Source organism: Cheilinus undulatus, linkage group 24, assembly GCF_018320785.1.
Source record: "Cheilinus undulatus linkage group 24, ASM1832078v1, whole genome shotgun sequence".
In the NCBI taxonomy this organism is placed as follows: domain Eukaryota; kingdom Metazoa; phylum Chordata; class Actinopteri; order Labriformes; family Labridae; genus Cheilinus; species Cheilinus undulatus.
This window is the reverse complement of record NC_054888.1, coordinates 354,360-369,774: the sequence shown is the minus strand read 5'-3', so window position 1 is coordinate 369,774 and position 15,415 is coordinate 354,360. Positions and strand designations below refer to the sequence as shown.

The 15,415-nt window shown below is 42.7% G+C and overlaps 1 protein-coding gene across 1 annotated transcript in view; it reads right to left on the bottom strand.

The window, feature by feature from the left end:
- The window catches only part of LOC121506506 (vacuolar protein sorting-associated protein 16 homolog), an 18,160-nt gene that overhangs the window by 610 nt on the left and 2,135 nt on the right, over positions 1-15,415 (bottom strand). The window contains exons 2-6 of the mRNA XM_041782349.1: positions 9,793-9,881; positions 7,392-7,483; positions 7,178-7,306; positions 4,932-5,076; positions 681-1,099 (exon numbers count right to left, since the gene is read on the bottom strand). Of these exons, the coding sequence (XP_041638283.1) occupies positions 681-1,099; positions 4,932-5,076; positions 7,178-7,306; positions 7,392-7,483; positions 9,793-9,881 (874 nt within the window). The remainder of the gene's footprint in view (positions 1-680; positions 1,100-4,931; positions 5,077-7,177; positions 7,307-7,391; positions 7,484-9,792; positions 9,882-15,415) is intronic.

Sequence of the window (15,415 nt, the reverse complement as noted above, 5' to 3'; positions counted from 1 at the left end):
AGACAGGTGAGAGACAGGTGAGAGACAGGTGAGAAACAGACAGGTGAGAGACAGGTGAGAGAGAGACAGGTGAGAGACAGGTGAGAGAGAGACAGGTGAGAGAGAGACAGGTGAGAGACAGGTGAGAGACAGGTGAGAAACAGACAGGTGAGAGACAGGTGAGAGAAAGACAGGTGAGAGACAGGTGAGAAACAGACAGGTGAGAGACAGGTGAGAGAAAGACAGGTGAGAGGCAGGTGAGAGAGAGACAGGTGAGAGACAGGTGAGAGAAAGATAGGTGAGAGACAGGTGAGAGACAGGTGAGAAACAGACAGGTGAGAGACAGGTGAGAGACAGGTGAGAGAGAGACAGGTGAGAGACAGGTGAGAGAGAGACAGGTGAGAGAAAGACAGGTGAGAGACAGGTGAGAGAGAGACAGGTGAGAGACAGGTGAGAGAGAGACAGGTGAGAGAGAGACAGGTGAGAGACAGGTGAGAGAAAGACAGGTGAGAGACAGGTGAGAAACAGACAGGTGAGAGACAGGTGAGAGAAAGACAGGTGAGAGACAGGTGAGAAACAGACAGGTGAGAGACAGGTGAGAGAAAGACAGGTGAGAGACAGGTGAGAAACAGACAGGTGAGAGACAGGTGAGAAACAGACAGGTGAGAGACAGGTGAGAGAGAGACAGGTGAGAGACAGACTTTTTTAGAGAGAGAAGGAGCCCTCTGCCTATCTCTGGGTACTTTTTTAGAGAGAGAAGGTGCCCTCTGCCTGTCTTTGGGTACTTTTTTAGAGAGAGAAGGAGCCCTCTGCCTGTCTCTGGGTACTTTTTTAGAGAGAGAATGAGCCCTCTGCCTGTCTCTGGGTACTTTTTTAGAGAGAGAAGGAGCCCTCTGCCTTTCTCTGGGTACTTTTTTAGAGAGAGAAGGAGCCCTCCGCCTTTCTCTGGGTACTTTTTTAGAGAGAGAAGGAGCCCACTGGGCAGTGTAGACACAGTTCCTCACCACTGCGATGCACGCCGTGTTGTCCAGGATGAAGAGGTCTGGTCCAACAGCGAGCAGAACTTTGGTCTGTCTGTCCACGGAGAGGACGAGCCACGAGGTCGGCTTCCCCTGAAGACCTTCAGAGAGATGAAGACAATTACAGCAAGCTGATGATAACAAGCTGATGATAACGAGCTGATGATAACAAGGTTGTGATGATAATGAGACGATAGTAGAGGAAATGAAGATCATGGCAGACTGAGAGGATATGAATCAAATGTGCTTAGCTGGCATTAAGATCGACATTATGTTGTCTGAGTCACTGTTTGTGCTTTTATTGTCCTTTAATCAGGACTAAATATTGGACTTGCTAACTGTTGATTTGTGAATCTAACAGTTCTTAATCTGAATTGACCCAGCTCTGCTCTTTATTGTGGTTTAGGTCGATCCTGTGGACTCTAAAACAAAACTCCAGATGATGGTTCTCTGATGGGTTTGAGGCCCAGAGCTCTGATTGGTTAAACTTTCAACTTTCAACTTTCAACTTTCCACTTTATTGTCCCCTAAGGGAAATTTGCTGTGCAGGCAGTTAAAAAACATAAAACATAGGAAACACAATCACACAAGTTAGGTACAACACTAAAATGGTGAGCTATTAATACATTGATCACTCAGTAGAATGCATTATGACAGTTCACTTTTAGAATTTAAATTCAGTTGCGTAATGGCTTGACTAATAAATGAATTCTTCATCCTGTTGGATTTAGCCTTAGGTAGCCTGAATCTCCGGCCAGAGGGTAGGAGCTCAAATTCAGTATGGAGAGGATGATCAGGGCACTGTCTGATGTCCTGAGCCTAAGAGTTTACCCTCTTATAAAAGGTTGTGGACAGGTCAGGTACTGTCATACCAATAATTTTACTTGCAACTTTAACGACATGTTCTAGCCTGTTTTTGTCTCCCAGTGAGAGGCTGCCAAACCAGGAGATAAGGGCAAATGTCAGGACAGATTCAACCACTGCATGATAAAACACTGATATTAGTTTGCTGAACACACCAAACCGGTTGAGCATCCGGAGGAAGTGCAGTCACTGCTGTGATTTTTTGTGAACAGTGTCTGTGTTTTCGTTAAAAGACAGCTTATTGTGGACAACCACACCAAGGTATTTAAAACTGGTAACATGCTCCACAATCTCCCCCTTGATCACTGTTAAAAGTGGTGGGCTGGAGTTCTTTCTAAAATCTATGCACATGTCCATGTCCTTGGTTTTTGCCACGTTCAGGTTTAAAAATGAATCATCACACCATTGAATAAAGTCCTCCACCACTGGGCCAGGAGCTGTGTCCTCCCCCTGTAGCAGACTCACTATGACTGTGTCATCCGCAAACTTCAGGATATGTCTTTCTGGGTGTACACTTCTGCAGTCATCAGTGTACAGGATGTGTAGAATGGGTGAGAGGACACAGCCCTGTGGAGAACCAGTGGAGGAGAGGAGGACGTCAGACAGAGCACTGTTCACTCTGACGCTCTGGGATCTGTCTGTTAAAAAATCTAAAAACCAGCCACCAATACTAGGACACAGGTTAAAATTTGATAGTAATTTAGAGGCTAAAATATGGGGCTGAATTGTGTTAAAAGCAGAGGTAAAATCTAAAAACAACAAATGTGCATGGGTGGCTGGGCCTTCTAGGTGTTTAAAAACAAAGTTAAGAAGAGTTAAAACCACATCATCCACCCCTGTTTTGCTCCTGTATGCAAATTGTAAAGGGTCTAAAACGTCTTCCACAGCCTCCACCAGCTCTCGTTTGATTATTTTTTCAAAAACCTTCATAACCAGTGAGGTTAGGGCTATAGGTCTGTAGTCGTTGATAGACTTAGGGGATTTTACCTTAGCCACAGGCACAACTGTCGACCTTTTCCAGAGTTCAGGAACTGTCTGCTGCTCTAGGGAGCTCTTAAATATATGATGGAAAATAAAGGACAGTTGATCTGAACAGTGTCTGAGGAGGTGACCAGAGATGTTATCAGGGCCTGGGCTTTTGTTGGTCTTGGTTTTGCTGAATAAAATCCTTATGTCTTCAACATTAAAATCAAGATTAAAAACAGGCTGCGTGGTAGAGGCTGTTTCAAACCTGATCTGATCTACTTTTTCTCTAAAATTATCTGTGTCAAACCTGAGATAAAAACGATTAAAATTATCTGCTAACTCCTTGTCTGAATTAAAACCATCTAATCTTACCTTACTACTCTTTAACTTTTGAGTGCCTGTCATGTTGACATGCCATTCCAGACACTTTTTAAATCCTTACTGTTGAACTTCTGTTCAATTTGTCTTTATAGTTGAGTTTAGCTTTCTTAATTTCTGCTCTGACTAGTCTTTTTGCCTCTCTGATCTCCTCAACACTGCCCTTTTTGAACAAATCCTGTTTCCTCTTTATCATTTTGCTTTAAAGATTTGTTTATCCATGGCTTATTGTTTGGGTAGACTTTAGCCTGCCGTGTGGGAATACAAGACTCTTCACAAAAAGTAATGTAACTACACACAGTAGAGGTAAGTTCATGTATATCCATACCACCTGAAGAGCTCTGGGGTCCATCTGGCTGAATAAACACAGACCAGTCAGTGCAGTCCAGGCACCCCTGCAAGCACTGGACAGTGTCTGGAGACCACACTTTAACAGTTTTAAATTGTGCAGCCTCCCTTTTTAACACTGTCTTATAGACAGGCTCCAGCAGTATGGTGTTGTGGTCTGAGGATCCTAAGGGAGGGTGTGGATGATCTAAAAGCGTCTCTGATGGACCCATTGCAGAGATCAAGTGTCTTATTAAAACGAGTTGGGCAGGTGACATACTGCTAAAAATGAGCCAGAGTTGATCTCTATTTACATTGATTAAAATCCCCAAGAATAAAAACAGGAGCATCTGGGCACAGTGACTGTAGTCTCTCTGTGGATTGTCTGATCACGTGTGCTGCATTTTTGGTGTTAGCTTTAGGGTGGATGTAGACCACGGTGATAAAAATTTGGGGGAACTGTCTTGGGAGATAAAAGGGGCAGACTGACACGGACAGCAGTTCAATGTCGGGGGTGCATGCTCTCTCTCTGATGGTGATATTGTTGCACCACCTCCGGCTGACATAGAGACAGACCCCACCTCCATGGGACTTCCTCGTGATGTCACTGTCTCTATCCGTGCGGAAGGGAATCCCGAAGCCGTCAAGGAGCAGGTCCGAGTCAGGATCGTTGTTAGAGAGCCAGGTTTCAGTCAGAGCCAGCACACAAGCGTTCCTGTACTGGTGGAGATGGAGCACGTTGGCGTGAAGCTCATCCGTTTTGTTACGGAGGGACTGCACGTTGGCCAAAATCATTGTTGGGAGCGGGAGGCGGTTCAGTTTTTGTCGCCGCAGCCTCAGGCGAACCCCGCCTCTTTTGCCCCGCTTCCGTGTTTTAGCATGCTTAAAACTTTCATTGTGTCTATATATAGAGTTATTTTCCAGGTGTTGGACAAGTGAATCTGAGAGAGGAGCGGGAGTGTTGTACTGCAGCAACATGTCCTTTGTATATCGAAGTCTGGAGGTGAGATTGGGGTGCAGGTGATGACAGAAGTCATTGAAGCCCAGTGAAATGGCGATTGTAGTCCACCAGATGAGTGCCAAAAACAGCTCCATTCTCAGTTATCCCTCAACGGGTGAATACACAAATGTCCAGGACAGGGGACGAGCTAGTGACACAACATATGCCACCCAGATCAAGACAAAACACGATCAAACAGACGAGAAGGACGTAGAATCACAACGGTAGGCACACAGACATTCACCCTCCTGCCGGTCGCTACACGAGCAGCGCCCCTCCATCCCACCAAAAGGCCTGAACGTCAGATCCACAGATACAGTCCTAATCATTCAGCATTAATTTCAGTTTCCTTTGATTCTCTGAAGCAGACCCAGTGGATCAGGTGTTCCTGTTCTTACCTGGAACTTCAGGTAATCTGCGAAGTTTCAGTTCATCAATGTTGGTCGCCAAGGTGAAGCGGGCAGAGCCTGTTACTATGGCAATACCAGTCCCATATGGAGAGTGGAACACCTTGGCTTCCAACACCTGGCTCTGGACCACTTCCTATTTACACAACAGGATAAAAAATACAAGATAAAATATACAAGCTTATTATCTAGTGAAGTGGTTCTCAAACTTGAGGTCAGGATCCTCTTCGGGGTCACGAGACACTGAGAGGAGGTCTCCGGATGCCCTAAAAAAAACTAAGAATATTTTTTAATTACACCAATTTGGTCAAATTTTAATGCCTTTTTCATCATTTTTCCCACCAGTTTTAACAAATTTTTGCCTTTTAACAACAATTTCTGTCAGTTTTAAACTCTTTCTATCACTTTTTTCTGCCCGTTTTTGCCACTTCTGAACCAATTCTTGACACTTAAGCTTAATGTTGTCTCTGTTGACCCATTATTGCCACTATTAACCCCATTTTACCACAGTTTATGCCAATTTTTTCCCATTTTAACCACATTTCACCATTTTATATACCAATTTGTTAGTTTAATCAATTTCTGCCAATATCTGCCAACTTTTTTTGTTTCTCAGTTAACCCTTTTTGCCTGATTTTTAACTATTTTTCATCCCATTTCATCAAATTTCCACCCATTTCTGCCAATTTAAAGCCATTTCAGCTGCTTTTTAACTCCCTTTTACCACTATTTATGCCCTTTTTTTTTTTTTTTTTTTTTTACTTTAACTCATTTTTGGTATCTTTTTTTTCCGCTATTTTTGTCTAATTTTTGCAACTTCTAACCCATTTCAGCTACTTTTAAAATCCAATTTCACCATCTTTTCCACCATTTTTGGCCATTATTAACCCACTGTAGCAATTTTCAAACTAATTATAATTCTTTTTGTAACAAAGGGGATTTGCATGTTTGAGAAGCCTATTTGCTACACAAATGACTAAAAAAATATATTTTGTCTTTGATAGGAGTGGTTATTTTTTCAGGTTGAATATACAATATGGATATCACAGCTTAACTTTACAATGGACCATGGTTTTGTTGACCTCCATGGTCCCCAGTTTGGCTGGGTACCAGAAAGCTCTCTAATTTCCCCCCCTTATAGACGGCCTTGTCTGCACACGACTATTCCAAATTTTGCATGGCAGTGTTCAACCACCTGCGGGTCCAGTGGGGTCACTGGTCTCTGGCACCTTTATTTTGGGGGTCGCGGGCTGAAAAGGTTGAGAACCACTGAACTAGTGAAGTGGTTATTTACGATTCCTTAGGGCTGACAGGGTCGTAACACTTCTTGTAATGAAATCGTATCCCGTAGTGTAGCCTGTTTGTTTCTCTGTAAATGGAGCCACATCTGTAAGAACATGCATTTGAGGGATGAGCAGCAGAGCTGAGTATGAGGGTTGGCCCAGGAAAAATGTTCCAAATCTTCTCTGCCAATGCCAAGCACCTAATTCTACCAATGACTCTTGTTTGGCCCTTCTGGACCCCCAGGTCCTTACCATCAGGAGCCTGATTGGCTCCTAGTCGTCAGCACCTGTAACCACGGGCCCTGCTAGTGGTCAGTAGGTGTCTGCACCACGTTTGAGTGATCTGGATAGGGCCCGTGTGACAGGACAACCCCAAGCTGGTGTTCCTCAAAACCGAGTCGGGTCCTTACCTGGAGAGAGCCCTAGAACCATCTCCAGACTAAAGGCCAAAGTCCGTCTAACAGGGGATGACAGAGACAGGCTGTTGGGCGTCCCAAGAAGACCATGTTCTCTCCCTGTCAGCACTCAGGTACCATAGGCTGTCTTCTACAGATTCACAGCCAAGGCCTGCAGGATGATATGGCCGACGGCTCTCTGGCCAGACGATCCAGAACAGACTGAACACAGCCAGTCTCTGGTCTCATAGGGCTGCCAGGACTGCCCTTCACCGTCAGGCCTGTTTGAGCTGGAACCTGAACACGTGGAGGACCGGTCTGTTCAGCGATTCTGTCCACGGATCGTAGGGTTAAAGTGTGGAGGAGATAACTGTCAACAAGTCTTGTTTCTTCAGACTTCAATGATCAAACAAGAGAATGAGCTGTTTGGACCTTCATCCTCAGCTCTGCTGCTCATCCCTCAAATGCATGATCCTTACTACTGTGGCTGCATTAGGAAATAAACAGACTTTACTACAAAGACGAACTCAGTTCTGTTAACAGTGAGGGTAACACTAACCAGGCCCATGTTGAAGTGTCTCTTGAAGGATCCAAAAAGGTCATAGATCAGAACAGATCCGTCCTCCTGAATGCACAACAGCTCATCACTGACTGACCAACCCAGATGGACCACTGGACCGCTCTTCCACTGAGAGACACAGAGAAGATGACTGAACTCAAACCTGAAGGAAAGGTGATCAAACAGCTTTAACTTGAACCAGGAGACAACTCACCGCAAAGCTCGCCAACGAGACGCCAGACGCAGAATAAATCTCCAACTGAGGACGAGAACTGGGAGAACGTCTGTGAGGTTCTCTGAGGAGAGCTGAGAGACAGAAAGGCAAAGAGCACCAATCATTTCATCAGATCTTCACCATTATTATTCCTCTACTGTAGATGTGCTTCTTCATCTTACAGTCTTCAGAAAGATGATGACGGAAAAGTTAAAAAACATTCACACACATTTTAAACAAACTACATTCAAAAATCCACCTACTGGAAAAGACTGTACCTGCACAGGTGAACTCTAACAGAACCAAGTCACTGCTGTGATTGGTCGCTCTCAGACACCGAACAAAAACACAACTACCAATGAGAGATAGCTCCTTAATCTCGGATTATACCTGTGTGTTAACCTGGGATTATACCTGTGTGTTAACCTGGGATTATACCCGTGTGTTAACCTGGGACTATACCTGTGTGTTAACCTGGGATTATACCTGTGTGTTAACCTGGGATTATACCTGTGTGTTAACCTGGGATTATACCTGTGTGTTAACCTGGGATTATACCTGTGTGTTAACCTGGGATTATACCCGTGTGTTAACCTGGGACTATACCTGTGTGTTAACTCTGGATTATACCTGTGTGTTAACCTGGGATTATACCTGTGAGTTAACCTGGGATTATACCTGTGTGTTAACCTGGGACTATGCCTGTGTGTTAACCTGGGACTATACCTGTGTGTTAACCCGGGATTATACCTGTGTGTTAACCTGGGATTATACCTGTGTGTTAACCTGGGATTATACCTGTGTGTTAACCTGGGATTATACCCGTGTGTTAACCTGGGATTATACCTGTGTATTAACCTGGGACTATACCTGTGAGTTAGCCTGGGATTATACCTGTGTGTTAACCTGGGATTATACCTGTGTGTTAACCTGGGACTATACCCGTGTGTTAACCTGGGATTATACCTGTGTATTAACCTGGGACTATACCTGTGAGTTAGCCTGGGATTATACCTGTGTGTTAACCTGGGATTATACCTGTGTGTTAACTCGGGATTAAACCTGTGTGTTAACCTTGGATTATACCTGTGAGTTAACCTGGGATTATACCTGTGTGTTAACCCGGGACTATGCCTGTGTGTTAACCCGGGATTATACCTGTGTGTTAACCCGGGATTATACCTGTGTGTTAACCCGGGATTATACCTGTGTGTTAACCCGGGATTATACCTGTGTGTTAACCCGGGATTATACCTGTGTGTTAACCTGGGATTATACCTGTGTGTTAACCCGGGATTAAACCTGTGTGTTAACCCGGGATTATACCTGTGAGTTAACCCGGGATTATACCTGTGTGTTAACCCGGGATTATACCTGTGAGTTAACCCGGGATTATACCTGTGTGTTAACCCGGGATTATACCTGTGTGTTAACCTGGGACTATACCTGTGTGTTAACCTGGGATTATACCTGTGAGTGAACCTGGGATTAAACCTGTGTGTTAACCTTGGATTATACCTGTGTGTTAACCTGGGATTATACCTGTGTGTTAACCTGGGATTATACCTGTGAGTGAACCTGGGATTAAACCTGTGTGTTAACCTTGGATTATACCTGTGTGTTAACCTGGGATTATACCTGTGTGTTAACCTGGGATTATACCTGTGAGTGAACCTGGGATTAAACCTGTGTGTTAACCTTGGATTATACCTGTGTGTTAACCTGGGATTATACCTGTGTGTTAACCTGGGACTATGCCTGTGTGTTAACCCGGGATTATACCTGTGTGTTAACCTGGGATTATACCCGTGTGTTAACCTGGGATTATACCCGTGTGTTAACCTGGGACTATACATGTGAGTTAGCCTGGGATTATACCTGTGTGTTAACCTGGGATTATACCTGTGTGTTAACCTGGGATTATACCTGTGTGTTAACCTGGGACTATGCCTGTTTGTTAACCTGGGATTATACCTGTGTGTTAACCTGGGACTATGCCTGTGTGTTAACCTGGGATTATACCTGTGTGTTAACCTGGGATTATACCCGTGTGTTAACCTGGGACTATACCTGTGAGTTAGCCTGGGATTATACCTGTGTGTTAACCTGGGATTATACCTGTGTGTTAACCTGGGATTATACCTGTGTGTTAACCTGGGATTATACCTGTGTGTTAACCTGGGATTATACCCGTGTATTAACCTGGGACTATACCTGTGAGTTAGCCTGGGATTATACCTGTGAGTTAACCTGGGATTATACCCGTGTATTAACCTGGGACTATACCTGTGAGTTAGCCTGGGATTATACCTGTGAGTTAACCTGGGATTATACCTGTGTGTTAACCTGACAAAATTAACCTGTATTAGTGTGTATTAAAGTGTGTCAGTGTTTTTTGTACCTATGGGGCCTCCGTACGGTGCTGCAGCCACTAAACTGTCTCTGAGTCCGTCCTTTAAACTCCAGCACATTTCATACAGCTCCGTCTTCCTGTGAACCAATCAGAGAGCAGCTGTTAGAGGGTTACCTGGATCTCATAGTCTCTACTAGAATAATCCTCTTCATTTATCACAACAAAAATCATACAGTCATAAACCAAAATGTTGGCACCCCTGGAATTTTTCCAGAAAATTCACCATTTCTCCCAGAAACTGTTGCAATTACAATCGTTCTTGGTATACATGTGTTTATTTCCTTCATGTTCATTGGAACAACACAAAAAATCTGAAGAAAAAAGACAAAATTGACATAATTTCACACAAAAAAAAAAATCAAAAAATGGGCCGGACAAAATTATTGTCCCCCTTTTAAAACTGTGGGTAAATCATTTTATTTCCAGCATCTGATGCTCATTTAAACTCACCTGTGGCAGTAACAGGTGCTGCAATCTAGAAATCACACCTGAAGCCAGTTAGAACGTCTGAAAGTTGACTCAGTCTTTGTGTTGTGTGTCTGTGTGTGTCACACCAAGCATGGAGGAGAGGAAGAAGAGCCCAGAACTGTCAGAAGACTTAAGAAGCAAAATAGTGTAAAAATCTGAACAATCTCAAGGTTAAAGACCATCTCCAGAGATCCTGAGATTCCTTTGTCCACTGTGTGTAATATAATCAAGAAGTTTATAACCATGGAGCTGTGGCTAATCTCCCTGGACGTGGACGGAAGAGAAAAACTGACAAAAGAATGCAACGCAGGATAGTTGGAATGGTGGATAAACATCCTCAGTCAACTTCCACACAGATTCAGGCTGTCCTGCAGACTCAGGGTGCAAAAGTGTCAGCTGGGACCATACGTGGTCATCTGAATGAGATGAAGCGCTATGGCAGGAGACCCAGGAGAACCCCACTGCTGACAAAGAGACAGAAAAAAGCCAGACTGGAGTTTGCAAAAATGTACCTGAGTAAGCCTCAATCCTTCTGGGAGAACATTTAGTGGACAGATGAGACTAAGGTAGAGCTTTTTGGAAAAGCACGTCATTCTACTGTTTACAGAAAACAGAATGAGGCCTACAAAGAAGAGAACACAGTACCTACAGTCAAACATGGAGGAGCTTCAACGATGTTTTGGGGTTGTTTTGCTGCCTCTGGCACTGGGTGCCTTGACTGTGTGCAAGGAATCATGAAATCTGGAGACTATAAAAAGATTTTGGGCCACAATGTAGGGCCTAGTGTCAGAAAGCTGGGTCTGGGTCAAAGGTCATGGGTGTTCCAGCAGGACAATGACCCCAAACATACCTCAAAAAGCACCAAGAAATGGTTGGAGACAAAGCTGGAGAGTTCTGAAGAGGCCAGCAATGAGTCCAGATCTAAATCCCATTGAACACCTATGGAGAGATCTCAGAACTGCTGTTGAAGACTTCCGGTTTGACCTCGTTCACAATGGCAGCATAGGCGACAAGCTCCCGATCAATAGTCGATAAAAATCCCCAAACTCGAACAATTAAGAAAGATATAGTCATGTCAAATGCAAGATGGGAGGGGGAAGGAAATTAAGAAGACACGAGAATTTGAAAAATCAGGGAAAATGGTCCGACTCGACCAGCGGGGACGGAGATGACACAATGGCTAACATGGCGGATACAGAGAGAGAAGGAGAGGACAGGGAAGCTGAACCGGCTGAAGTGATACGCTCGGGACTCAAAGATATAGTCAAAGAAATTCAAGACTTCAAGACTGAGCTGAAAGCCGAGTTTACGATATTCACGGAGGAAATTAAAAAAGAAATGAAAGAAGAACTAGAGGATTTCAAGAAGGACATTAACCAGAGGCTCACAGAAACAGCTAAAGAGCTAGCAACACAGACTACGAGGATTGAGGAAGCCGAACTGAGAATTGGAGAGGTAGAAAGTTGGAACATTGAAGTGAAAGACGCCCTTCTCCACTCGTTGCAACAGCAAAAAATACTGCAAGAAAGACTGACAGACCAAGAGGGCAGAAATCGACGGAATAATATCCGTATATTTGGCTTGACCGAGGGAGCAGAAGGCAGCTCCGCCGCACAATTCATCGAACAGCTCCTGGAAAAGGAGCTCCCTTTGCCGTCGGACATGGACTTGCAGATCCAGCGGGCTCACAGAGCCTTAATGCCGAGACTGGACGCCGACAAACCTCCAAGATCGATCGTGGTAAACTTTCTCCAATATACGGTGAAGGAGACTGTACTGAAGGAGGCATAGAAGAAAAAAATCCACTATCAAAACAGGGCACTCTTTTTCGATCATGATTACGCTACTGAAATAGTCCGGAAGAGAAAGGAGTATATTAACATCAAAAGGGTCCTAAAAGATAAAGGAATACGCTTTCAGACACCCCTGACAAAAATCAAGATTCACTGGGAAACCGGCCCTCGGCATACGAGAGTGCGCAAGAGGCGGCAAAGGAGCTGACCAGGCGGGGACTCGCGGCGGAGATACCCGGGAAGGACAAGGCCAGGACGGGGACGGAAGAACGGCTCCAGCGAACACTGCCGTGGCAGCGGGTTGGAAACACAGAGAACGCTGCTGCGCGAGCCAAGCAGAGACTACAGGAATTTCAAAGGAAATAATGGACAAACTGTGAGTGCATTCAAGTAATCTAGCTAAAAGACACAACGGTTAATAATATGCTAAATATTGACTGCACCCCTTAAACTGGTTACTGTATTAGATGGTCTGTTTTTATTACAACCGATCGGTAGCTATGCACGTATCTTCTACTAGGAGGTTAATGCACGAGCATTACTGGACAATAAGACTAGACCTACCTAGCGAGGGGCCCTCGTATGTTGTGAGATTTTCCCCTCAACCCACGAAGGTAACGTGGGAGGCGCAAACATGGGCATGCGCCTACCCTTGGAGGTCCAACTATTTCTTGTTTTGTTCCTTATGTTTTAAGTTGCCCTCTGTTCCTACAGGGCCCTTGTTAGTCGTCATGGTTACAAGATGGTTACATGAAAAGTGTATTACCTTACAAGAGCAAATATGAACAATATCTTACTGGTGTCAGTAAATGTGAATGGGTTGAACAATCCAATCAAAAGAAGCAAGGTCTTTTTGAAAATGAAAAAAATTAAAGCCCAAATTATTTTTATTCAGGAGACACATCTATCTAAGGAAGAACATGAGAAACTAAAGAAATTTGGTTATAGAAACACTTTCTACAGTACATGCAAGCAGAGCCGCAAAAGAGGGGTGGCAATATTGATCCAAAACTCTATCAAGTTTGAATGCTTGAAAGAAACCAGTGATAAAGAAGGGCGATTTATTATTGTCAAAGGAAAACTAGAGGATAGGATGGTCACATTAATCAATGTCTATGCTCCACCAGAAAGTGACAAACATTTCTTTAAAACTTTATTCACAACTATAGCATCAGAATCAGAGGGCACAGTGATGTGTGCAGGGGACTTTAACGTAATTCTAGACCATAAGATAGACACAACAAGCACACAAAGAAATAAAACTCACCTAACTAAACTCTTGAACACATTATTGAAGGAGCAGGGAATGCTAGACATATGGAGAGAACTTAATCCATTAGAGACAGAATACACACACTACTCCAACACACATAATACTCATTCTAGAATTGATTATATATTTATGAACAGCTGGGACCTGCATAAGGTGAAAGAATGCAAAATTGGAGTCGCTGATATTTCTGACCATAATGCTGTTCACTTAACGGTACATTTAAATAACAGACTTAAGAATACAACCTGGAGACTGAATATAGGCATAATGAATAATAAAATAATAATTGAACAAATTAAATTGGAGATGAAGAGATATGTTGAAGAAAATAAAACAGAAGAGATTAGCCCTACTATTCTATGGGACACTTTAAAGGCTGTTATACGGGGGAAATTAATAGCTATAACCTCACAACAAAAGAAACTTAAACAGGCTGCCTTTCTTAATCTAACTAAAGAACTTAAAAATTTAGAATTAAAATACCAAAACAATCAAAATACTCAAATTTTACAAGAAATAAAATCCAAAAAGGAGGAATTAGACAATATTTCAAGGGGAGAGATTGAGAAAAAAAACAGATTTGTGAAACAACAGTATTATGAATGGAAAGCAACTAGAATACTAGCAAGGCGAATTAGGAAGCAACAGGCTTTAAATACAATATATAAGATTAGAGATACCCATTCAAACCAAATAAAACACAACACTACAGAAATAGAAAATATATTTAAAGAATACTACAAAAATCTTTACGCACAACCACCTTCATCTAATGAAGAGGCAAAAAGAAAGTTTCTTAATTCCCTTGATTTACCATCTATTGGAGACCAACAAAATAGCAACCTGACAGCCCCTATAACTCCTATGGAAGTATCCAAAGCTATATCAAAACTTAAGGCTAATAAGACTCCTGGAAGCGATGGCTTCCCATCGGAGTGGTATTGAACCTTTAAAGATGAACTAACACCTCTACTTACATCTTCCTTCAACTACACTCTTAAAGAAGGCCACCTACCCCCCTCTTGGAAAGACACTATAATATCTGTAATTCCCAAAGAGGGAAAGGACACAGAATATTGCAGTAATTTTAGACCTATATCAATTCTTAATGTGGACTACAAAATATACACATCTATCATAGCACAAAGATATGAAAAATTTATCAGTGATCTAATTGATGAAGACCAAACTGGTTTTATTGTAGGACGCCAAACACAGGATAGCGTTAGGAGGACTATGCAGATTATTAATACAATACAAACCCAGAAAAACAGTGCTATTTTGATAAGTCTTGATGCTGAAAAGGCTTTTGATAGCGTAAATTGGAACTCTCTGTACTTAGTATTAGAACGATTTGGATTCAACAAAGATTCAGTTAATTGTATCAAAACTATCTACCAAAATCCTACAGCCAGAATAAAAATTAATGGTAGTCTAAAGAGAGGTACCCGTCAAGGATGCTGCTTGTCCCCACTCCTTTTTGCTATATACAATGAGCCTTTAGCTCAGGCTATTCGGCAGAATGAAGAGATTAAGGGAATCAACATCAAAGGGCAGGAGCACGTAATTAGCCTATTTGCAGACGATATATTGATATATTTACATAACCCCAACACAAGTTTTACACAGTTGATGCAGCTTATAAATATATATGGCAGTCACTCAGGATATAAAATAAATGTAAATAAAACACAGATTTTGGTATTCAATTATGCTCCATCTCAAGAAATTAAGAAAATGTACCAACTGAAATGGCAATCAAAAACTATGAAATACCTTGGTGTCACTTTAACCAAAGAAATAACTCATCTCTACAAAACAAATTATGACCAGATCCATCTCCAGGTTTGCAGAGACATAGAAAGATGGTCAACCTTGCCATTAGATTTTAGCTCAAGAGTTGAAGTCATAAAAATGAACACTCTACCAAGGCTCTTATAGTTTTTTCAATGCTGTCAAAGTTCCAGAAGAAAAATTCAAAAGTTGGGATAAAATGATCTCCAGATTTATATGGAATGGTAAAAGACCACGAGTGAAATATTGTACACTACAACTGGCAAAAGACAAAGGTGGCTTG